The following is a 26,222-nucleotide window of genomic DNA, read 5'->3' as shown; positions in this document are numbered from 1 at the left end:
ATCATAGACTGAGTTGAACGAGATCTAGGAGAGACTCTTTCTAGAATGTCAGTTCTTAGCTCTTTGAAGATACCTGTCCTCTGAGGACAGGGAACTATTTTATGTCAATCAGCAAATCAAAACCATTTCATCTTGAAATAGCCCAGCCGTGAACCTCCTGGCCAGGTGTATACACTTTAAAGGGCCTAATTTTCCATAAAAAGAAGAGAAAGACATATTATATATGAGTTTATTCCTGAAATGCATCAGTAGGTGAGAATGCCTTATATTTGGAGTTGAGGACAGGAAGAAACTTAATTCTACTTTGTGTGGCTTCCTGGTTTTAACTTAAGCACACCAGTAGCTTTGGTCTGCTTTGTAGAAAATTTCCCATCAGTTTTCTAATTATCAAAGATGTTTGTTTAGACAAATTTTCTTTTCTCAACCCCTAGACCTCTTTTTATTTAATCATGCAGCAAAACTCTACTACAGCATTAGTGAGGTTACCTAAGCAAAGAAGTGTCATTTCACCATAGGAAAAACCCAAGCTATGAAGAGAAAAACTCATATTGAAATAATTTAAATAAAAACGCTTATGACAAAAGAGAAATGTGGAATGAGGAGATTTCCCCCCCCCCATCTTCAGTTTATATTTCTCTGCAGAGGAATTTAATCCATAATGATATGTGTTTGTAATATATTTCTCTGCAGAGGAATTTAATCCATAATGATACATGTTTGTAATATATTTCTCTGCAGAGGAATTTAATCCATAATGATATGTGTTTGGACATGTTTTATTTTGCCTTACCAATCTCTGTCTTTTTTTCCTTAATGACATAGTCTACCTAAGAATCCTTATACAACCTATGGCCAGAGACTTCTGTCCTAGCATTTTAAGAAGCCAGGTATTTTTAATAACTTGAGTAAAACTTAAAAGATAACCCTTAACATTTGTCTTTTCTTTGACTATTTCAGCGACTTAAATATAAGAAAAATTAAATATATTTAAATATCTTGCTGTTAAAATTAAGTTGCTTCCCCAAATCATGTTTCTTAAATCGCTAAAATAGGAGAAATGTTCTTAGTAATTAGAAAAAAAAAAAAAATCAGGGTTAAAACAACAACAGAATTTTACCATCTTTTAGTTTTCACACACACACACTGTATTTTATTTTTACAAGGGATAAATAGACTGACACCAAGCATTGTACCCCATCTTTTAGTTTTAAACATTGCCGAAACTCAGTTGGCTATAGGTCTCACAGTATCCAAATCATTGTCTGTCTTCATATAAAAACCAAAGCCTTCAGAGTGTGGGGATCTTTACATGACTATGACCAAAGACTTCTGTCCTAGCATTTTAAGGAGCTAGGCATTCTTATTAATTCAGTTCCCTGAATTTGATTTAATTCAGTGCACTAAACAACAGCAAAACGTTTAGTGTTTTCTTTTTCTACAGCCTTATTTGAATCAAGGTGGACCTGAACATATTCTTTACCCAAACTATCATGTGACCAATGCCCCTTTTTGATAACCCTGCATGACTTTTTTTTAAATTGTAGTAAATTACACATAACATAAATTTACCATCTTCAAGTGTGCAGTTCCATAGTGTTAAGTACATTCACATTGATGTGCATCCCACTTCTAACATACCAGGTATTCTAATAAATTCCCCTCTTCCCTGCAGTAAGCACACCACCTCTGCAGCCAGAACTGTCAGGGCGTATTTGATGATCTTGGGCAGAATGTTTCCCTCTACACCCACAAGAGGGAAAGCAGTTGTTACCTTGGGGAAGTTACTCAGATTTCTAGAAAAACTTTCTGTCGGGTTGGCTGTCATGGTGTGAATTAAAAGGTTATGTCAGAGGTTAAACTATGCAATTAAATCAAGAAAGCAGATTATTCTAGTAGCTGACATTAACTTTTGAAAAGAGACAGGATTAGCTGTACTTAGTCACATATAAAGTGCACAAAGCAAACACCGGGAAAAAAATTATTTCAGCAGGTACTTCCCTTGAAAGAAAATCATTCCATCTCACACCTCTAATTTTTCATCTTAATTCTGTTACTTCAAGAGGCTCATTATCCTTTTCCAGATTTGCACACAGTGGCTGATGCTTTGTGACGGGTTGTTTTTGTTTTTCTGCCTTAAAAAAACATTCCCTCCCTCCCTAAATAATTATCTGTAAATTAACCTTTTCTCTTACTGGAATATTTAGTGAGATGGAGTAGAGAAAATAGGAATGTGTAAGCGAGACTCTTTGGACAGGAGATAAATTCTTCAAGGCCGCGAGGGTATCATTTATTAAATGACTGCTACAGTCCACTAAATGGGCCCCTTTTGACCTGAAAGAGTTAATGCTGTATTGAAAGTGTCTGGGTTGTCCCCAGCTTTTCTCCCTTGGAAGGCTCTGACCCACTAATGGCGGTAATAATAATAACAGAAAACAATCCTGCTTTGCCTCCATTACTCTAAAACTGTTAATGGTATCCTAATGTTTTTTTTATTCTTTAAGTGTAACTGAAAACTGACATTTTGCTCAGCTAAAATTTCTAATGTATTTTTTTTCACTGCCGTTTTTACATACCGTGCAGGATGCTGAGTAAGGAATAAGGCAAAGGCTTATAATTGGTCTTTTAAATCATTATAAACACTTATTTTTCCCCCCCATGGCTATATCTAGTGCCAATAACTCAGTCATAAGATGATGAGAAAAACTATTTAATGATGCATCACAAGCTCCTTCCTAAATTCTTATCCAAAACTAGGCAGGGAATATAAAAATATGACACTTTGCTCAAAAATTGATTTAAAAATAAGAACAAAAGTAGCTCTTTTGTTGCTGTTGTTCCCATATTAGCAGTGAACCAAGTAATGCTTTCTTTTTTGACATAAACACTCTTTAGAAAAGCCATATTTTTTTTTGCTTTTATTAAATTAATTATTAAAAGTGGGAAAAGAGCTCTGTCATGTTTGAAACAGAACTGGGGCTTCTGGTCTGGAAGGATGACTTCTGTTAAAGGCGAAGAACGACCATACCCCCTTCCTGGGGCGGTTCAGATTGCGAGCGTTTGACACAGAGCGCGTCACACACAGTAAGTGCTAAATAAAGCTTAGCTATTTGTTAGTGCTGTTGAGCCAAAACAAAACATCCATCCCAGCTTTGGGTCCTTAGGCCATACACACACAGGGAAAATGAGTCCCACCTAGTGCGTAGCGCAGGTCAAAACCCCCTCCTTGCTTATTGTCCACAGCAATAAACAAGTGTATTTGGGTGACTGTGTTGGGACACAGGGCCTCAGACTTCAGAGACCTCCAATTGCCAGTAGGGTGAGTCGTACCTCTGGCCAGCTGGCTGCTTCCCTCTCTTTGTGCTCTCTCTGTCCGGCCTCACCTCTGCGCACCCGCAGCCCCACGTGGCTACTCTGCAGTACACAGATTAGTGGGCTTGCCGCCCTCCACAGGCCTCTGTTCTCATCTTTCTCCCTCCCTGTCCCCTGGACCACCTCTCAGTCTGTCTGAGGCTGCCCAGTTTTCGGGGGTCCATGTCAGGCCAGAGTCCTTCTTTTTCTCCCCTGATTCCCACCACTCACTCCATGTCTTGCTTTACCCCACCTTGTGTAGGGGTGCTTTTGAATTCTGCACTTTGACTCTTCCTATAGATTGCTTGTGCCTTAAGAGCAGGTTTTCACAAAGAGATACCCTGCTGTATCTTCATTTGATCAATTCAGTCCAGTGCCTATGACAGACGTAGAGGAAAACATCCCTCCTTTTCTTATTAAGAGCAAATATGACATGTATATATGGCATGTTGCAGCTTTGCTACTTTCTTGTACATGCGTAATTGCATCTTATCCCAACAAAAACCCATGAAATTGGTATCACTGTTCATTTAGACAAGTTACTTAACCTGCCTCGGCTTTAATTTCCTCAGCTATAAAATGGAGATAACAATAGTGTGTACTACATGTAATTGGGTTAATATCTATATCAAAGTACTCAGAACATGCCTGGTATAGGTGGCTGCTGGTGTTTTTACCATCATCATCATAATCATCCTCAATATAACCTTTTTCATTATTCCTCTTTTACTGATGAGGAAACTGAAGCCCAGAGAGGTTAAACAGTTTGCCTAGACCCCAAGTCTTCCAATTCCAAGTCCACACCCAAGATGCCTCTTACATCGAAATCTTTATTGTTAACCACCCAAGACCACTTGCTTTTAGTCCATCGTTTCCTTACTCAGTTTACAGAGAAGTTCCTAATTCACTGTTTGTTTAGAAATTCTATGCAAGAGAAGCTTGAGAGAAACATACCCGTACAACGCAAACACCCCTCCAGAAACAGACACCTCCTTCCTGTGAGGCAGCTCTGTCTCTTCCCAAGTGTGAGGTCTCTGCTGAGTGGCCATGGGAACACAGTGGGAAGAACAGGCACTTAAAAGTGATACCAGGTTTACTCTTATCTCTTCAAAATCCAGAACAACATACTTAATTAGCACAATTGCAGATAGGTTGTTTGAACCCTTGGTCAACCATAACAAGAACTGATTGTGTTCCCCTTTTGGAAGCCCTTCTATTTTTCTAAAGTGTATAACAATTAGTAGCAGGTCTATAATTATTAGTAACCATCTAGAGAATGGTCCCCTCTTCACGGAGGAGTCGGGGCTAAGCTGAGCAAATGAATTTAATACAACTCTTCTCATCATTGGGGAATTTGTCTCTCATGAAATCCACCCTGTAATAGACTAGAAAATGCTTACCTTTAGACTGGCCTCAGACATACTTCTCACTGCTGTTATCAGTTCTGTACTTATGATCCCTTCACCAGCATTATAGCCAAGGAACCATCTTCCCTGCTCCTCAAGTATCCGTCTGACCTGAGTTGGAATAACTGGTGGGTAGTTATATGAAGGAGAGATTGGAGAATAGGGCATTAAGTCAAGACTCCTTAGGTTACAATCGAAAGAAACGAATTTCAGTCTGGCTGTTGCAAAGAAGATAATTTGTTGCTCAAGCAGCTGTAAAGTTCAGAGAGTGGATCTAGGGTCTGTGTCAACTATGCTCTCACAGTTTCAGTTCCTCTCTTTGTAGAAAAGCAAGATGGCTACCAGCAACTCCAGGTTTATCCTCCCAGTAACCCCAGTAGCAAACAAGATGACTTTTTCCTGATCACTCTGTAAGGATTAGTTCTAATTTGCCAACAACGTACTCCTGAACCAACCAAGGGGATGAAATGACTAGTCGTGCCTGGGTTAGAAGCACACTTTTGAGTGAAAGTAGGGGAGGCGTAGTAACCCAAGGAAAAGCAGGATACCCCTTTCAGGTGGAATAGTGAATACTGGGTAGTAAAAGAAAAAAAAAAAGAGAGAGAGAATGGATGTCCATAGTAGGGGGAGGTAAAAAGGGACAGATCAGGATAACTGAAGCGTTGCCATGCTCTTCCTCTTTCTCTGTGAGCTTCCCTCAGTCAGCAGAAAACAATGTTTCCAGGTACTGCTGACATTTCACTACAATCCAGCAAGAATTTCAGTCCAAAAAAGATTGATCATAGACTTCCCCGAGGGGGAGTTATTAATGGAAATACCACCTTCTTGTAACCTTGTTTCCCGCTGACAAGGGCTCCTCGGGCTGAGTTACAGGGAAACTCTAGCGTGTTGTCAGATTTCACAACAACATTAAGTGGGACTTCCTTTTCATATTTGCCACCTCATTTATTTTGTGTGTCCCCATGTTATTAGCTTTACTGCCCGTTAATCATTATATATTACAGAATACAGTAAAGTGTGCTGAAAGAGAGATAGCACTGGGCCCGGCCATGCCAGTCACAGCTCAGCCATGCGAGAAGGCAGCTTAGGAGTGATAGGCAATGCCCCTTCCTACCCATTCCCAGAGGCACGACCATGAACACCTCTTGCCTCCCAAGTGGGCTAGAACATGTTTCTTCAGCCTTTCCTACCTGGTCAAAGAAAGATCTGAGGACGGTAGTCTGTTCACTGTGAGGACAGATGAGTAACCACACCAAAAATGTTTTGGAAGAAATTGTTTCACAAAAGCCTGAAGTTACAATTGTAAAAAGGAAGAAAGTAAAGAGCAAGGTATTTTATAAGCAGGGAGCTCCATTGCTATATGATTTCAGTCTTTCTTCTAATTTGTCCTATAAATTTCTTCCAAATTATCTTTTCTCAAAATAACAGTATTATCAAGCCATTCCTCAGGTGAAAAACTTTCAAAGGCTTCCAACTGCCCCCTGCTCTGAGTCTCGCCTTCTTCACTTTGAGGCCCTTCATATCTCACTTCCTCCTCTGTCCCCACACTTATTTCCCACCAATCCCCAGTTTTCCCTTGCTGGTCCTCCATCCTGTGTACCCACTACCAAGCAGACATGTCAGGACTTTTCCTCATACGTTTCCCTTGCAGTAGCGTGACTGTCTACCTCCTACCTTTCCCATGTATTTGATCCATCTTCAAGGACAAGTCCTGCTTCATTCATGAAGCCTTATTATCCTTTGACCCGGGATCACAGTGTGCTTTCTCTTCTCTGGACTTCCCCAAGTCTAAACTACTCCAGCCCTGACCTCTGCCATATGTCAGTGTTCTCAGCTCTATCATTCACAGAGATGCCTATTGACTGATGATCCCAAAAGCCTTATGACCTTGTCTGGTTTGTCATTTTGTTGATGGTGTCATGGGTCTGAGGGAGAGGAGTCACTTGGCTGGTGAAAGAAACTAACCAGCTCTTTACTTGCTGTCCCAGACATGGTTATTTTCATCATGTGGTTTTAACGCTTGGTTTCTCTTTGGAAAATGCCTCTGTAAGAAATAAACTTATTTGGGCTATTTAAAAAAGTGAAATGTATAGAAGATTATTTGAAACGTGATGAAGACTGTTAAACAATACAAAACAAAAAAGTAGAAGTTATGAATAAAGAGTGAAAATTCAAAGCTAATGATGACTCAGGCCCACAATGTATGGATGTGGAAACAGAAATTCTCCTGGCATTCTGTTGGCTGGAGATAATCCTCCTAATGAGTGTAAACATTGCTCATGCAAGAAGACATATGGTACAAACTAATGTTTACTGAATATTTACTGTGTGCCAGGCATCACGTTCAAGCTCTGTATCAGATAATCCTCTAACTACCCTGTGAGGGATGTGCTATCATTATCCCTCTTTTACAGATAAGGAAAGGGAGGCACAGAGAGGTACAAGCCTCATCCAGCTTCACACAGTTAGTGCAGAGGTGGGGCTAGAACACGAATCCGAGCAATCTGATGCCAGAACCTGTGCTTGCATTAGGTATTGCTTTAAAGATTAAATTTTTAGTGGATGCTGAAGAGTCAGTTAACTGGTGGAATGAAGAGATAACATGTTCCCCATTGGAAATATAATTCCAGAGAAAGCTAGGAGTCAAACATTTGTATTTTCTAAAATTTGGGGATATATTGCCCTTAGATGGGTACTTCACAAACATTAGGGACTGCTCTATATTCTCTGGTGTTATCAATGCTTATGTGTTCATCTTTGCTCTGCACTCGGATTATAACATCTTGGAGGGAAGTAGGTGCCTTGTCTTTTATGTCTGAGGCATCAAAGAATTTGGCAGGAGCTTTAGCTCAAGAATTGTCCAGACATAGCATCTTGGCCAAGTCAGTGGCCAACCTTTTCTTGTCTGCCAACTCAGGGGATTTAAGAGAGGAATTGGAAGGGTATTGAGTTGAGTGGTTCTTCTGAAATTTACATAAGACATAGTAGTAAGGCACTGCCTCTCAAGAATGGTTCTCAAGATCTGTATGATCTCATATTTGAATCTAAAAAAGCCAAACTCAGAGACACAGAGAATAGAATGGTGGTTGCCAGGAGCTGAGTGATGGGGAAAATGAGAAGAGATGTTGCTCAAAGGCTATAAACTTACAGTTATAAATGATGGGGATCTAATGTACAGCATGGTAACTGTAGGTAACAGTACTGCACTATATACTTGAAAGTTGCTAAAAGAGTAGATCCTAAGTGTTCTCATCGCACACACACAAAAAGGTAACCATGTGAGGAGATGAAGGCAATAACTAACCTTACTGTGGCAATCATTGTGCAATATATACATGTATCAAATCAAAATATAAATATATACGTATCAAAATCAGATATATATGTATCAAATACATTGCACACATGAAACTTACACAATGTTACATGTCAATTATATCTCGATTTAAAAAATAAAATGTTTACCCAGGGCTAAAAAAAAAAAAAAGTCAGAGGCTCACCGGAACAGTTCATTTCGCTTGATTCTCAGTCTCTCCTAGACACACACTTACGCTGGGGCACACTCTCATTGAGAGTAATGGTGACTAAAATTGCTCTTATTACTTATTTTATCCTGCCCTTCCTCCCTCCTCTCTTTCTTTGTAGCTCTCTCTGGACATGAAAACACAGTTGAACTTGGGTAAGATCAATTGTGTAAGGTGTAGCCTCATTTTATACAGGAAAGAACTTTATAAATTATAAAGCAACAGGAAAATGTTAGTTACTATTACACTTGTCTTCTATTCCTCTTAGGACCGAGCACAGTTCTGAGTGACAAAAAATACTCAGTAAACACTCATTGATGGCTGACTTGATTTTGGCTTGACACTCTAACGGTAGATTGAAACCTAGGTTAAAGCATATCTCTTAAGAGATTGTTATTCATATTACTGAATATTCATATTATATATTATTGTTATTCAAAACTGAAAAACCTTACTTTCTGTCATTTCTGGAAGTACTGAGTAATTGAAAATTCGAAGTTTTGTTTTGTTTTTTCTTTTTAGTGCAGTCAGTTAGCTATAAAAAGGGGAGAAAAGACTAAAGCAAAAATTGTAAAAATAATTTTTGGCCCTAAAAAAATAGAGGTACCCAGTTTACACTACATCCTGTAAAAATGTCTTCATGTGGATACCATCCAAGAAATCAATCAGTTTGACCTTTTTGTTATGCTAATGGTTTTAAAGAAACTTATTAGAATCCTTTTTAGTATACTTTATCTTGAGAGTATGGCATTATACAACCCATGCTGTATAATATATAAACCGCTCGACAATCAAAAGCAGAAGAAAGAGGTGCTGTTGAAGCAAGCCATACAAAGAATAAGTGCTAAAAAGAATGAGGAGGGAAAAAAAAAAAAAAAAAAATCACTGAAACAGTTTGTGTTCAGAATGAAAAGCCTGTTACCAAGACATACAAGGAAGAGCTGGAAGACAAATAAAGGCGTTTTTGGCAGTGGGTAAAAATAAGACTATTTAAAGTGCACATAAGGAGGGGAAAATAGCAGAAAAGGCTAATATCACAGAGAAGTTAAGCAAAAGGAATGAGTCGTAGAAAAAGACAAAACATAGAGAAGATGAGTGAGTAAATATAGGTAAGGCAGAAATGATTAAATCCTTGGAAATGACACAAAAAAAACCTAAGGGTCATATTAACGAAGAACAGTAGGCTGTGTGTGGGCTTTGAGGGCATGAAGCAATCGTAAGGTGTGTTTCTCCCCATAAACTCCCTTCAGCCTCACAGCACTGGAGAACAGGGCCGTCTGCATCCTGTAACTATCCTTTCCTTGCACCTTCCTTTATTCCTGCAACAAATATTTATTTAGTACTTCTCTGCGCTGACAATACAAAGATCAACAAGATTAAGAAAATGGTAGGTGGCATTCATCAGTCCTATTGACCCCATTCCACAGGTAGGAAAGCTGGCCTCTTTAGTCAGTTTATTTGACTCTCAAGTGAGTCTTTTTTTTCCCCCCCTCCCACTTAAATAATAAAAGGTGTTTTTTTTTTCTCCTTTAAGTAGCCACATTTCCCTTCCAGAAACCAATGTTAATTTATGTAATTTTTAAATTCATTATTAGCTTGAATGCCAGTTCGGGGTCGGGGGGATGGTGGTGGTGGTGTTTTTAACCCAGTGGAGTTATCCTGATAAGGCAGAGAGAGGGAAAACAAAAGATTATAACAAACTAGTCTATTGGCATTGGGTTTGAGTCCGTCAGTTGCCTTAACAGAACCTACCCAGAGATATGTTTATAAATATATTTTGAAAAAGAGTTTCCCTACTAAATTGAACCACAGAGCCCATTTTCTTATCCACAAACTAAAGAGTGAAAGAAAAAGACAAAAAAGTGTCATGAGAATATTTTGCTGTAATAAATTCACTATTCATTACATTTGTGGGATATAATTTGAGTCCAGGAAAGAAACCAAAATATGGCATCAGATTTTGACTTTCAATTTATAAAAGAGGGAATTTTTAGTGAAGAAAATTAAAGTGTACAGCAACACTTAGCAGAGATTTGAAGTCACTTGGAGGGCCATGCCCACACTTACAATCAAGGCATTTGTTGTATTCGTTCACCTAATCTTCCCATAATTTTCTCTATATCTTTTCACTTTAAAATAGACAATGTTTGGAGACAGAGTAGGAAAGATTATGCAAATATATGAATCTTAATGAGAAGTTCATTATTGAACATTTTGACACGAATTTCAGGAAATGATCAAAGACCCTGGGATATACGAGACTTAAAAGGAAGAAAAACTCTGCTCCTAGAGAACTTGGAGATTGCCAGTAAAAGAACTGAGACCCAAATGACAGCAGATAATGTATAAACCAGATACATTATGCCCTATGGTAAATGAATAGGAAGCAGGGCACTGTGATAAGCTTGGAATGATGATCAATATTTGGAATACTGAGATAGGCAAGAAGGTAATTAGGCCCATTATGGACACAGCAGATAACATAATTTGGGAAATTATACATTTGGATATTATGGGGAATTTGGGCTAATGGATTTGCAATGATATCTATTAAAGCACATAAGACATTTTGCCTCTAGGGGAAACTACCAAAAAAAAAAAAAAAAATCAAAATTTTCAGTAAGTGTAATCTGAAATGAAAAGACAGTGAGATGTGTTGGAGAATAAAGTGGTGTTGTGACTTCCTAGTTGGAAGTTGTAATAATTTTTCATTCAAAGAGTTTTAAGGCTATTAATTTCACATCACAACTCCCCATGAAGCAAGTAAAGCATTTCTATTGTATTTGCCCCAAGTTCATTGCTCATAATACAGCAAGGCCAAATTGTTAATGAAAGCAAGCTATCTTGACGAATTCATGGCCTTCTCAAGTTTCATGCTGTGTCCCCCGATAGCGTTGCAATCATTTTGATCCCCAGTTTACTACTGCGCACAATTCCTTTATTTTAGGGGGAGGGGCTCTAACATAATTAATTTTCACTAAGTGCCTTGAGGGCCATCGATGTTATTGAAATTTGCAAATTAATACATTATTTATTGTTAATTTATCATGAGTATTTGTTAATTATAAAGCTCTAGCTTGGAGGAAACCTTGCCATGTATCTGAAAGTGAATACCTTCCCCCAAATAATTCTTTATGTTTTAATAAGAATGTATTGGAAGCAATCTCATCAATAATGGAAGATCCAATTACTGGTCTTCTGGATTAAGGCATTCTTTTATTGCAAGATTTTAGAGCTAGAATGGGAAGTTCAAACATTGCCAATGAAACCTCAGACTAATTAAATGATTATAACCTAAGGGGAAGGGCATCCAAGACTCCACTATTAATCTTCCCAAGAATAGCCTCTATATGTGATGAACAGATGGATAAATATACCTTATTTCAGAAGAAAAAGCTGTAGGGAGTTGTTTGGGGAAAAAAAATCAGTTTAACTTTTGAATAAAAAAAGAAAGATGGTATTTATTTATAGAGCCCTTTTCAGCTTCTTGCAGAAGGAATAGTTGTATTTTAAAATGCAGTGGCAGATTGAACCAAATAAATTGTGCTAGACCTTCACTCACTCAAATGTTTAGAGTTGATACAAAAGCACCAGTGACAATAATCATCACTAATGCTTTATGAGTCCCTACTATGTGCCAAACACTCTTCCATCCTCGTCTTATCCAAATTTTACAGATTAGGAAGCGGAGGCACAGGAAAGTTAATAACTCAAGAAATAAGTGGCAGAGTGGGAGGGTGTTAGATGTCCCACAGTCTCTCCACTTCACCATTCACTATTAATCACTACTCTCTAGACCGTTTTATTCTCTATTATTCTAATCACCTGCCTTGCAGGGAACCAACAGCAGTTCTCAGCTATAGGGCAGAGGCAGGAACCAAAGACTGGGTCAGAAAAACTGAGGTCTACATCCAAACAATCCTCCAGGAAGGACTTTTTGTTTTATAGTATGTTGAAATGGGACTTTCTACCTAGAAAGGCTGGGGCAGTGGTTTCTCAGTGTTTTGACTCTGTTTTATTGAGGTCCCTCTCCACCTTGACAGTAGCTTTGTACTGCCCTTCTCCCCACTTGTTTCATGCACATGGGAGAAATGGTGGCAGAATCCTTTAAGTCTTTAGACTTGAGTGTTCAGTTTCTTCATAACACTGTATTTTTCTGGATGGTGGGGAGCAGTGGATGTGTCTGAGGGTTGGTGGAGCCAGAAAACATGGCCCTGAAATTTCCCTCGACTCTGTATGGGGAAGGCTTCCAGGACCAAGTCAAGCCAATCCTTCACTTGAGAACAGGTGAATCCTCAAAAATGCTGTAGCATCTTTTAAAACAATTATTTCTGTGATGTTTCTTTATGGGACTTTTATTTTAAGGAAAAATTTGGCACATGGAACGTTAAGAATATTTTCATTATACCACTTTGAGGATAACTTTTATCATGCAAGATCCCTCTTTTAGTACCTTTGATAAACGTTGTATCATTTGTTTCAAGAAATTTGTGAATGTCAACTTCATGTTTCTGACAGGAAGATAAGTTTATCTGGATCTTAGAGAACATGGTCACTGAACATAGAAGTCATAAATTTTAAAAAATAAAGTCATGCTACTAAAGTTTGTGAAAAGATTTATTTCTTGGCATTTGCAACTAACCTAAACTGGCCTGGAAACTATTGAAAAATCATATTCAGGTTAGTTCTGTAGATACTCAAAATGGGACAAGTAAAAGCTCAAATTTGGACACACACCACCTTGTGACTGATAACACGTGGTATTCAGAGATGGCTCTCTCAGATAATTGGTTAAAATCAGCCACAGTCAATATCACATCAGCTACAGGTGAAAATGTGAGGAGTCATCACTCTTGGGGATGACGTCAGTAGGATAGAGCTTTATATTATCCCTTCAAAGAGACCTCTACTTGTAGTGGGAGCCTAGAAAACAGCATGATTTGTATAAATGGTTAGGCTAAAAATAGTGAATCTTCCCATTCTGAAAGCTACAGAATTTCCAACGCAATGGCAACCTAAGCTGGAACTGGTGAGGATAGGGGTAGGGAAGAGGGACTGGCTGTGACAATTTATGGTGCTCACTTAGGATCTTTGTGTGGTAAAACGCTTTATTCCAAGTGTTTTGTTGACATTTAGTGCTGATGCCATCAGTTGACATAATAGTCCCTCGGAACCAGTAACCTCGACCTTCCCTCAGAAGCCTTGGACACGTGAAGGAAATGTGAACTCTAGTCAAGGTCCTTTTCACGTGGAGATTCAATTCAGTCAGTTCAGTGCACCTGTAGTCCTTGTAAGGACTTTCCTGATTTCAGATTCTCCTCTCTAACATCAGTCTGTTTTTTTCCACCACTATATGCTGTTTACTCCCTAGAAACAAATAAGAAAGTTGTTTTCAAGCCTGAAAATCCCTGAGTCCACATTTGTAACCAAGACTCAATCGCCTTTCTGCTTTTAGTTTTACTGTGGACGGCATCCAGTAGAGCTAGGTTATAATTTTGGCCAACATTAGTTGACACTTCTAATTTGTGACTTCTATTTATGTAAAGTGAATTACTTGCTGGCTCTATTAATCCTGCAAAGTCCATGAATCCTTAATGTTCAGTTTGCTTTGAATGAGTAACAGTGTATTTGTTCCTTCTCAAATATGACTTCTTGCTGAGCTTTAGAGGAGCTCCTTTTAGATAACGTGCCTTATGTCTTGGATGATTTATTCACTTTCATGTTCCCCAGAATTTATTGCTAAAGGTTGACGTGAATACTTACAGTTTGGGCTCTAATATAATCTCCTGAATGGCAATTAATAAATAAAAGATGGTTACTATTGTTGACAGAGGAACTAGACTTTCTCAGATAGTTTTCATCTTCATGTTTTCACCAAACTTCATGTCAGATCCTCCCTAGGGAGTGATGGTGTAAAATATTTTCTGTAAACTCCAAAGCTTTTACTGTTGCTTTAATACCCCGAGCCTCTATGTTGCTTTTTGTTTTATTGTCAGAAATGATCTTACTCAATTTCTGTTTCTTCCACTTACCTTCCTTCCTGGGACTATAAGAAATATGCCTCTTTCTGGATTTAGTAGTGATGTATTCTTACTATTTATGATTTGCAAGTAGCACCTGAAATTTGTTCCTGAAATTTCTTATAATTTTTTTTTTTGCTTAGTCCCATCTCTGTTGCATTTATTAATGATGCACTGTTGCCTATAAAATGTAACGTTTATTGCCATCATGTATATTGTTCGAAGTGCAAAATTGCCTCCTGTTAAGTTAGTGATGAAACTGTAAAACAACATCCAGTTTTTGCATTTTGTCCGCTTGATTAGGCTCAGGGTCTTATTTTAGAGATGAGGAAACTAGAGGCCATTTTAAGTAGCTTGACCATAGTCAAGTAGAGGGTGGAGGCCAAGTACAACTTTAGACAGTACAGAGCAGAAAAGGCGGAATTAGGCTGCCTGAGGACAGTTCCCAGCTCTGAAGCTTATTAAGTGTGTATCTATAGACTAGGTATTTATCTGCTCATTGCCTCAGTTTCCTCATCTGTAAAATGCGAACAATTTTGGCAGTAGCACAACTGTAAGGATTATGGTAAGTTAGGTAAAGCACTTAGAACAGGGCTAAGCACTCTCTGCATTATTATTTATTAGCATTATTGTCGTTATTTTGACTATTTTTAACATATTCACAATATATGGGAGGGTGTGTTTTATTTTTTTAACTTTATGCGTGTCTATATAGGCGTTATACCTTTGTTGTACTTCTTTTGTATTCCTTGTATTACCTAGTGATAATGTTCATCATGGCAGCATTAGTAGAAGCAAAAATACTGATCATAGTAAGAAAAGATAGGGCTGTTTACTGAGCCTTACTACATGCTAGGCATTGAAGTAGGTACTGTATGTGCACAATCCTTAATACGTACTCAATCTGTATCTACTAAAAAACTGCAAAGTAGTTTATTTCCAGAAATGCACGTGTAACCCCTTCGTGACAGTAATCTTTGTAACTGGAGAGGATCATGAGCTTTGGCCCTGGTGGAAAAGAGCCCTGCTAGAATTCCCTCCATCTTTAAAATAATCCTTGTGCTGCTGGTATTTATATAGCCTAATCTTCTTACAGACAACTAGGGGCCTGGCTGTGGGTGGGAATGGGGGTCAAGGCATGGGTGAAAAGGGGCAGGTAACAGGGCAAGACAAAGAGTGCAAATGAAAAAATTACATATCAGAACATTATTAAACTTCACCTAGTTTTTTTTTTTTTTTTAATATTATATCATATAAAGAAAACTACCTCTTTCCTAGATACCCAAATAGAAATACATTTGGAACAGTTAAGCACTGACACAGAAAAGTTGTTTTCTTTCTTGCTTTGCTTCGTCAACTAAAAAAATTGCATTCACCCTACAGTAAGAGTGCTAGTGTATGGTAAAGTGTTTAACCATAAAAATTACAATCACTTCAATGCTCTTTGATTTCTGTGCATAATACATTACTTAATAATTATAAAAACAATGTTGGAAATAATAAAAGCTACAACGTAGGGGAGTGCTTGGAATGAGAACTGTGAGAGAAACACTGTTAGGTGCTCTGTGTGTGTGTGCAACTGTGTGTGTGTGCATATACACACGCTCATACATATAATCTCTACAGGCTGCTATAGCCTTTCAAAGTCATGTACGTGTGTGCACATGTGCATATATATAGATACGCATGCATATTTATTTCTATATATGACATATCATTTTAAATCTTCCCACAACTTTATAGAAACTAAGGCTCAGAGAAGTCAAAGTACTTGCTCGAAGTCACAAAAAGGGGCAACGCTGGGGTTTAACACCAAATCCCACCCACTTAACCCCCCTCCTCCCTTTTTGAGATAGAACAACAACAAGCCTTTCCACTCCACCACACTGCCTCGTTAGGGGAAGGGTGACCTTTTGCCCTTTTTTCTTCCAGACTCTCCAAGCAAAGATTTCGGTCCAACTCTGGGTTTGAAAAAGTCCAGCTCCTTGGAGAGCCTGCAGACTGCAGTTGCCGAGGTCAGGAAGAACGAACTTCCCTTCCACCGGCCCCGGCCGCACGTGGTCCGTGGCCGAGGCTGCAACGAGAGCTTCCGAGCAGCCATTGACAAATCTTACGATGGACCCGAAGAATTAGAAGCTGGTAGGGCAACGAGCTTGCTGAAATGGTTTCTTCCTCCCCTTGTTAAATGCGAATCATAGGCAAGAATGGGTGCTTAACTACAGAGAAAAGTGATTTAAGGTCACAATTATATTTTTGATATTAAAAGTAATTCATTTCCCTGATACGTTTTGCCCTTTGGCTTAACAAACATGGAACTGGATAACGCAACATGTGATTTATTTTACAGTGCAACCGCCAAAGAAATGTTCTCCTTCAATTTCCTACAAGGACCAACTGTCATTTACCCTTAGGGTAGGAGCACTAAGTATGCATCTCTTGACATTATTATTCAAGTCATTAGATGCAGCCTCAACCCGAGGACTGACTGCTTTAATTGGGTAGAAGCAGTCCGGTTATAGCTGAACTGAAAAACTTCTCCTGGAAATAAACTCACCCTGTTTGTTTCCCAGCACGTCGGCGTTCTGAGCTGATCAAGGTTAACAAGCTGCTTTCAGAGAGATCAGTGTTTCATCACATATCAAACCTTTTATACTACTGGCTAAGCAACCAATGTCGCCCACTCCCAGCAGCAAACCTTGCTTGAAGTAACCAGATTTAGGCAGTTGTCTCTTCAAAGGGTACGCGTAGCCTCGTGGCAGGGTAGAACTCCGGAGTGCCTTTATTCATTATTCTGTATTTTACATTTTAACTTTTCTTGAGATACTAACAGTAAGTGCCCCTGACCATGTGTATTGATTTTTTTCTCTGTACAGATGGTCTGTCTGATAAGAGCTCTCACTCTGGCCAAGGAGCTCTGAATTATGAATCTGCCCCTCAGGGGAACTCTGAGCTAGAGAATGCAGAAAATAAAGCCAGGAAAGTCAAAAAACCGAAAGAAAAGGAGAAGAAGAAGGAAAAGGGCAAATTGAAAGTCAAGGAGAAAAAGCAGAAAGAGGGAAATGAAGATCCAGAAAGGAAAATAAAGAGGAAGGGATTTGGTGCCATGCTGAGGTAGGGACCTGCTCTGAAGGCAAAGTTGGGACGGTTTTGTTTTGTTTTGTTTTGTTTCTGCTGATGAAATCACTCATTTGTGTGCATTCAAAAAAAAAAAATAAAATGCAAGCTTTCCCTCCTCTTCAGCTAGATGCCTAAAAATCTTTTTTAAATTATAGTTGATTTACAATGTTGTGTTAATTTCTGCTGTACAGCAAAGTGATTCAGTTATATATATATATATATATATATATACACACACAAACACACATATATACATTTTTTTATATTCTTTTCCATTATGGTTTATCACAGGATATTGAATATAGTTCACTGTGCTATACAGTAGGACTTTGTTATTTATACATTTTATATATAATAGTTTGCATCCACTAATCCCAAACTCCCAATCCATCCCTCCCCCACTCTCCCCCCACCCCGCTGGCAGTCACAAGTCTGTTCTCTATGTCTGTGAGTCTGGTTCTGTTCCATAGATAAGTTCATTTGTGTCATATTTTAGATTCCACATATAAGTGATATCATATGGTATTTGTCTTTCTCTTTCTGACTTACTTCACTTAGTATGATAATCTCTAGTTGCATCCATGTTGCTGCAAATGGCATTATTTCGTTCCTTTTTATGACTGAGTAGTATTCCATCGTATATATGTACCACATCTTCTTTATCCATTCATCTGTCAAGGGACATGTAGGTTGTTTTCATGTCTTGGCTATTGTGAATAGTGCTGCTATGAACATTGGGATGCGTGTATCTTTTTTGAATTATAGTTTTGTCCGGATATACGCCCAGGAGTGGGATTGCTGGATCATATGTAGATGCCTAAAAATCTTAACTGGTGACTGTGCTTGATCCTTCTCTGCAGAGGCAGAAGGAGCCTTCTTGGTTGGCTCTTGATGCTCATGGTGATGACAGGAAGCTGTCATAAATGTATGTCAAAGAAAAGCCGACACTTGGTAGAGGGATGGGCAATGCCTATAGCCCTTGGTAGCAAAGCATTATGTGGATAAAGAAAATGCTTCTTCCATCAACATGGGGAAAGCAAGAGGTGAGGGAGTCCTCAACTGTGACCTCTAGAACACCGCCTGTGAATTAGAGAAGACAGGTTAGATGAACCACAACCCCACTCCCACCCCACCCCCCATGATTCTAGGTGTGCCCATGGCCAGGTCTGTGGGCATATTAGTCGTCAGAGGCAGTGAGGTGCAATGGAGATGTCATCGCATCTGGAGTCAGAGGGCCTTGATCTGAACCCATGACCCTCATACACAAGCTGCTGGGCATCGCACATGTTACTTAACTTCCCTGAGCCTTGCTTTCCTCACTTTCAAAATGAGGCTCGTATACTGCCGTCTAACTCAGTGGGACTGAGAGACAAGATGTCACAGGCAGTCAGTCCATTGACTAGGCATAGCTCAGCAGGGTGCAATCAGAAAACAACTTTCTTTCTTCTCCTACAGCTAGCTACCTTCAAATACACCCTGGTGGTGTTGTCAGAATGTCCACGATTTGATGACATCTCAGTTTTCTGGCTGATGGCTTTGTGGTCACTTCTGGATGTTAAAACACCCTCTTTGTCAGGGGCTAACATGCACCATCTGGTGTTAATCAGCACTTTCTTCTTCCCTGCCCCTCAGGGCTCAGCCCTAGCGAGGGCCCTACAGTGTGCAGGATTCCACATTCTTCTGGTTCTCCGTCTCTGGGACAAAGGGAAGGGAAGGACTTTATTAAAACAAAGACAGAGTTTGACGTAACTGGTGTATCTGGTATAATCTGGCAGTTGGGGCTCTTTGTGGACCACTTTTGTGGATTTTTCAGGGGGCTCCTTACTGCACCAACCACTGGTAAAGGAGATTTATTTTTCCGTTGACTTCCTAAGACCCTTTGACCTCAGGGAGCACAACTCTGGAGCCTCCTTACCCAGCGGGTAGACTTCTTTGATGATGTCAGCTTAAGGTGGCTTTCGTCCAGCTTCCTTCTAGAGCATCTGCTTGGCTCACTAGAATTACTGAACTCTTGCGCCTGCAAATGATAGACGTGCAGCCTGTTCCCACTGTTCCCATTTCTCCTCACCTGCCACAGAGATCCCCCAACCAGCCTGGCATCTCCAGATCGCCAAGCAAAACAGGTACGACATGGGATGTCAGTCTCCTTTTATACAATTACCTCCAAATTTTCTGAGGGGTTTTCTCGTTGCCCCCTCACTTATTTTGTTGGGAGTGAGATGAGGAAGCACCTCTTTCCATTACTTCCTTTACTCCTATAATTTCCCAGCAAAGAAAATCCATTTCTCAATCTCTACCCTTCTGTTCCATGGGCTGAAGGTCAGTGATGGGAGGTGATAGTTGATGGGCCAGTTTAGCACCTCTTATTAAACCGTTAGGAGATGTCTTTCTTAAGAATGCTGGGTGGTATTTGTCATCACATGTTCTCGGTTTGGGATGTTCCACTGAAATTTTAGACAGAAATGGAAAGTTCTAGTCCATATCTGTTATTCATACATATATTCTCTCTCTCTCTCTCTCTCTCTCTCTCTCTCTCCCCCTATGTTTGTGTGTGTGTGTGTGTGTATACATATGACCTTGAAACTACAAAGTGACATTTAGGGACACAAATAACATCAACACCAGTGGACATATCTCTTAAAAAACGGTGTTTTTCCTGGTGGTCTCTTTAGACTCTGTATTTCCATTTGCCATTTAAAATTTTAAACTTGCCCTTATTCTGGGTAACTATTATGACTGCTATTAGATAATCATCCTTGATAATAATGATAACGTGCAACTACAGTATATTTAGATGAGAGTCGCCTTTGCAGTCATGGAGTTCAGAGGTTAAAAGTGCACACTCTGTATGTGTAAGTCTGATGCCAATCCTGGTTTCTCTGCTTTCTCTCTAGGTCACACTGGGCAAGTTATTGTAATATCTAATCTCTTTCTGTGTCATCTGAAAAATGGGAATAACAATAGAATCTACTATTATTGTGAGAATTATAGTTGCTTAATTACAAGTAACTTGCTTAGAACAGTGCCTGGCAAGTAACGAACATTCAGTAAATGTAAATTATTGCGGTAAGTGGAATAATGGCCTCCCTAAAGATGTTCATGTCCCACTCTGCAGTACCTGTGAGGATGTTATATTGCATGGCTAAGGAGAATTGAGGTTGCAGGTGGAATTAAGGTTGCTCTTCAGATGACCTTAAGATAAGGTGATTATCCTGAATTTGCCCCTGTGGGCCCAAGGTAATAACAAGGGGCCTTCAAAGTGGAAGAGGAAGATGTGACTATGGAAGAAAGGTACAGAGAAATACAATATGTGACTGCAGGGGCTGCAAGCCAAGGACTGTGGGCAGCTTCTAGAAGGTGGAAAGCACGGAAATGGATTCTTTCTGGAGAGCTTCCAGAAAGGAGCACAGCCTGCCAACCCCAAATTTCAGCCCATTTCTGCTGTCTAAGCCACTAAGTGTGTAGCAAATTTTGCATCATCAATAGAAAACCATATAGCTATTATCATAATCATTAATACTTCTACAATATCAGAGGAATTTGTAAGGTAAAAAAAACCCTCTTTAAGGTGTTCAAGAAGAAAACTATAAGGATTTGACTAGTCTGTAAATATAAAAACTATTAGAGCTTCCCATGTCCCATTTTCTAGAATATTACTAAAGTAAGCCTGAACTTTGTGTCTGATTTCAGTTGATGGGATTTGGCAGGTTCATTCTCCACTGCCCAGAATACAGAGCTGGCTCTTCCTGTTGTCATCCAGTATTTGCTGTGTTTTCCTCTGGTAGAAATCACAGGTCCTAGATCCTTGAGACATCTGGCAATTTGGATTTTGTTTCCTTGTACTATTTTAGCAAAATTAAGATCCGAAAGGTGGTGTTTGATTTCACCGCCAGTGTAAAAATAGCAACTGTTTTCCATAGCCTTTTGCGTCTGAGTTTGTGAGCGTATTGGAGATGCTTCCACATGCACGTTTTCAACAGCAAAGAACACAATAGCTGTTACCATTAGCCAACAGGTTTCGCTTTAACTCTCATCTGTTGCTCAGACGCTATTGACTTAGTTTCTTGTTTAAAAAAGATTGATTGCTCTAAGGATCTCGAGGAGTCGGATGTGGCTTTGCTCTTGCTTGTGGGAAGCTAAGTGTGGTGTGCTTCTCTGGTGTTCACTGGCCGCTTTTGTGTTGATGACATGTAGTAACACAGTTTAGCTCAGTTAATTTAACCTACTTCCTGTCGTTTTGAAAAAATGATGGGGGGGGGGTCTCATTAATTCCTATCTTTACATTTGTTGTCTGATTCCAGTATGCATATGTTTTGTTGATTGCGGAATTACCTCTTGGCAGATTCAACTATGGCTCTTCCACAGGCCGTGAATTATTGTATGTGGAAATTATTGAATTATTGTATATTGAAAAATACACAGCTTAAGAACCTACCAACTTTGGTAGTTTCCCTGTATGCTGTTTTACCTGCTGTTGAAAGAGAATTTTAGAGGATCAAGATGCTTACATTTTTCCATTATGTGTTTCCTGTATTCTTCCTGACACTACCCTGTAGAAAAGACCACCGGTGGCTTCTTGCAGCCAAAGGGTGAAGTTCAAACCCCTCCAAAAACAACCCCATGGCTATCAGCCCTACTCTGCCTTCCTGGGGTCTAGTAGATGTTTTCTAAGCACTGAAGAAAAATATCTTTTGGCTAAGAAAATCTTGCCCTGTCTAGAGTGGAAAATTCAAAAGTCAGTTCTTGATTTATCAATTATTTAATAAACTTGTCAATCCTTATATTCTTTAAGCTGAATTCTGTCACAGATTTGTGTTTAAAATCCATTCCTTTACATCATAGCAGTTATTGTCTCCTCTTGATATTATAGACCACTCACTTTGAAAACCTCTGACCTATCAACTTGTTCTGGACCCTAAATGGAAAGGCTTGATGTCGATCAAGTATCTTTCTCTATACCCTTTTTCTGCCCAGGAAACTCCTTTTTTAATGGATTAACAAAGAACAAAGAGTAAAGCCTGCCAATCGGAATTTCATTTCTGTTTTTAGTATGTTTGCCCATATTCATTTGATTAGTAATATTGTTGAATACCTCGTCTTTGCCAAGCACACTCACAATTATTCTTCATTTATTTAACACCATTTATTGAAGGCCTACTTTGCATCAAGCACTGTTCTAGGCACTGGGCACACAGCAGTAAACCTCTGCTCTAGTGGTACTTCTTTTATCTTCACAAAGGAAGAAAAAAATCAAAGACTTTTGAATTTCTTGTGGTGAGTTTAAACCAAAAACAAAACATGTAAACTATCTATAACAATGAATTTCCTAGGGAGTGGTGTGATGTTTGCCTAGGATACAACTTGAGGGAATCAACAGTCAATTTATATGGTGCTGAACAAGACCTCCTGGCCATGGCTCTTGCGGAATGTATATTCCAGTGAGGGAGAGAGAATAAACAACTCACTCAAAATAAATGAGATTATTTCAGGCTCTAGTAGGTGCTATGAAGAAGGTAGAATCAGAAGGGATGGTGTCATGTCACCCTCAGTAACTGGCTACCAGCCTGATATAGTGTGCATCTACACAGGCTACACTGAATTTCCAGCAGATACGTTATCAGAACTTAGCACGCTGGGGTACTAATGCCAAATCACCTTATTCCAGCTTTTTTTTTTTTTTTTTCATTTTTGCACCATATGAATATGGGAAGATTATTTTTAAACCAGTTTCACATAAAGTTATAACAAAGAGGTAACCCAAATTGTGTATGTTTTAGTATATATGATCCCTGAAGTATCATTTTGAAGTGATGATACTTTATACCTGAAGTAAACATTTTAAAGACACACGGTCTGTAATCTGAAGGGTGAACTTGATTTGCAGCTGCTTATATTTAACTCTGCTCCTCCCAGCCCAACAGCTGGATATTCTTTATTATTTCTTCCTAACTCAGCTAATGCAGGTGTACCTCAGGAATACACTGGTTCAGTTTCTACATTGAAAAAATTAAATCATGAACCGTCATGACAAAGGTATTTTTTAAAACACAGAGGCAACAACTTTAATTTCTAAACTTTGCAAGCAGTAAAGCATCCATGTTTCATTCATTTTATGCTCAAATATACTACAAGCATGCCTCGTTTTGCTGTGCTCCACTTTATTTTACTTTGCAGATATTGTATTTTTCACAAATTGAAGTTTTGTGGCAACCCTGCCTCGAGCAAGTCTATTGGTGCCATTTTTCCAACAGCATTTACTCAGTTCATGTCTTTGTCTTTGTGTCACATTTTCATAATTTATGCAGTAGTTCAGACTTTTTCATTATTATTTATTTGTTATGGTGATCTGCGATCAGTGTTCTTTGATGTGACTATTGCAAAAAGGTAACTCGCTGAAGGCTCAGATGATGGTTAGCATATTTTAGCAATAAAGTAGCTTTTAATTAAGGTGCATGCATTGTTTTTTTTAGACATAATGCTATCGCACATTTAATAGACCACAGTATAACATAAACATAACTTTTATACGCACTGGGAAACCACAAAATGTGTGTGACTTGTTTTATTGCGTTATCACAGCCGTAGTCTGGAACCGAACCTGCGGTATCTGCCTGTATGTATCTTATTGAAACTAGGGCAACTCTATATAATGACATCTGCTGTGAATTATTTTAAAAAGAACACTCCTACACACACACACACACACACACACACACACACACACACACACACACACACACACACCCTCATCCACCACCACCACCACAAACAGCACAGACATCACCGCCACCAAATTAATTCCTAACTGAATTGAAAATCTGCCCCTTACAAGCTCTGTGGCCTTCATTCATCCCTTTGAGTCTCAGTCTACTCATCAGTAAATTGGGGATAATAACGCATCCTCTCCGAGTTGTGAAGTTTTGTGAGCAAAGCTATTAGTATGGTGCTTGGCTTGGTAGACTTCCCTTCTTGTCTTCCCTCAAGGCCCCACCCCAGACAGCCAACCATCAGACATTGCCTTTCACTTGGAGCCCACTAAGTTTCTGCTTTGATGTTTTTTACTTTTCCTCTAATTGCTGTTATGTATTTCAGGTGGCCATGCTGTCTTTAGCCTGGACAATTTTGCATAGTAAGCTCTAAGAAGTAACGCTGAAACTAAAATCATTCAATCATTTATATTTTATAAACTTTCGGTCACCCCGTTCTAAATGTAACCATGAACTATTTTCAAAGGTTATTTCATCACTTGGTGATGAAAAACTTTCTATTGAATTAATTCAGTAAAACTTTCTATTGCTGAATACAAATGGAGAATGGACTCAGATGGAGAATCAGTTTTTTTTGTTTTGCTTTCTTCTTTTTTCTTGTTTTTCCTTCTCCCAGTATTTCAGGCCAGAATGTATGGATGGGTTTTGGACTTGATATTCCTAATGCATGGCTCAGAGTTATTTCATTGGACTGCCTTGGAAGTTGTCTTATAAGACATTACCCATAAAGATACATTTTGACTTGATTTTTAAATTAGGTTAGATAGACTGAATACTTAAATCTCCAGGGAGCATGACATATCTGTCGTACATTTCTGCTCTTTACCTTGATCCCATAAGGGCTGTTATAGGTCTCGTGTACAATAAGTATAATGCAGCCATGCCTGTCATTACCTCTTTCTAGATAGTGGTTGTAAAATGTTCAATTTTATGGGTATGAAGGGTAACCTGGCTAATGTAACCAGACCAGTGAAATTGTAACAGTCATTTCCCCAAAGGCAAAAGGCCGAGCACAGGCTAGCGTTAAGGTGCTTGGTTTCAGGAACTAGAGGCCAGTTGGAAACATGAAATTTCAGATGAAAAATGAAAGTCAAAGTGGGTCAAAGTTCGTAATTCAGCTTCGCGCTGGATATAGAACTACACTGAAAACACAGTGTCTTGCAGATCAGGGTAAAATGGTTGCAGATATTGAGTCCGAAAGAAATATATGACTGTGGTAAAAAAATAAATTTGCACGTCAAGGGCTACTTCCTGGTGCAGCCATCCGACCTCCTCCACGGCTGTCTGTGATTGCAGAGGAAAAGAAACAGAAGATGCAAACACACTGGAATTTAGTTAGCCTCATCTTTTGCCTCTTTGGTAACTGAATTTTCTCACCTCAGAGTCCATCTTAAATTATTTACTTTCTCTTCCACAGTACGAGCCATGAATATTTCGTTTCTTCGTTTTGTTAATTTGCCAGTTTTCCTTTGAGCTAAGTGCCCTAGCAATTTTAATTTTTCATTCGGGTTGGGAAGAGCAATGACCCTTTTTTTTTTTTCATTATTACTATCACAGGGCTGGACTCCGAATGCTACTTTTTATGACGAGCAGTGTTGAGCCCATAATAGAAATGCAAAGTAGAGAGTGTAATATACTGATATTGACTTCCATTAAACCCAGTGGTGTGAGAGCTGATAATATTTATATATTTATGTATTAAACATCCTAGCTTTTGTTCATTTGCAACTAAGCACCAGAGGGGAAAATTAGCATCATAATATGAATAGATTGTGAACAGCAGAATGCAAAGAATTGGAGAGGGAGCTTCTATGAATAGGACAAGCGGTATAAAATGATGGAGAGAGATGCAAGTATGGTAACTAAAAAGTATAGATTAAATTTGGATCAAACAAATTTAGGATTGCTTGGTCGGCATTTATTTCTTAACTAAAAGACGACCCAGAGACAGATGGGCTACTCCTCTGATAGGCTGAGTGCCGACAAATGAGCTGCTGTGGTGCCCAGCATGCAGAGTTTGTTTGGCGTCTGACTTTAATT

At 39.0% G+C, this 26,222-nt stretch overlaps 1 protein-coding gene across 4 annotated transcripts in view; it reads left to right on the top strand.

Moving 5' to 3' along the window:
• Positions 1 to 26,222, top strand: part of PARD3B (par-3 family cell polarity regulator beta) — a 1,041,870-nt gene that overhangs the window by 685,344 nt on the left and 330,304 nt on the right. For all 4 annotated transcript variants that reach the window (XR_011074130.1, XM_068544614.1, XM_068544613.1 and 1 more), the window contains 2 exons: positions 16,231 to 16,437; positions 17,172 to 17,409. Coding sequence is in view for 3 of the 4 variants with exons in the window: in XM_068544614.1 (XP_068400715.1) it covers positions 16,231 to 16,437; positions 17,172 to 17,409 (445 nt within the window). In the remaining variant the exon portion in view is untranslated. The remainder of the gene's footprint in view (positions 1 to 16,230; positions 16,438 to 17,171; positions 17,410 to 26,222) is intronic.

Source organism: Eschrichtius robustus, chromosome 5 (assembly GCF_028021215.1).
Source record: "Eschrichtius robustus isolate mEscRob2 chromosome 5, mEscRob2.pri, whole genome shotgun sequence".
In the NCBI taxonomy this organism is placed as follows: domain Eukaryota; kingdom Metazoa; phylum Chordata; class Mammalia; order Artiodactyla; family Eschrichtiidae; genus Eschrichtius; species Eschrichtius robustus.
The sequence above is the reverse complement of the archived record's forward strand: the minus strand, read 5'-3'. Positions and strand labels throughout refer to the sequence as shown.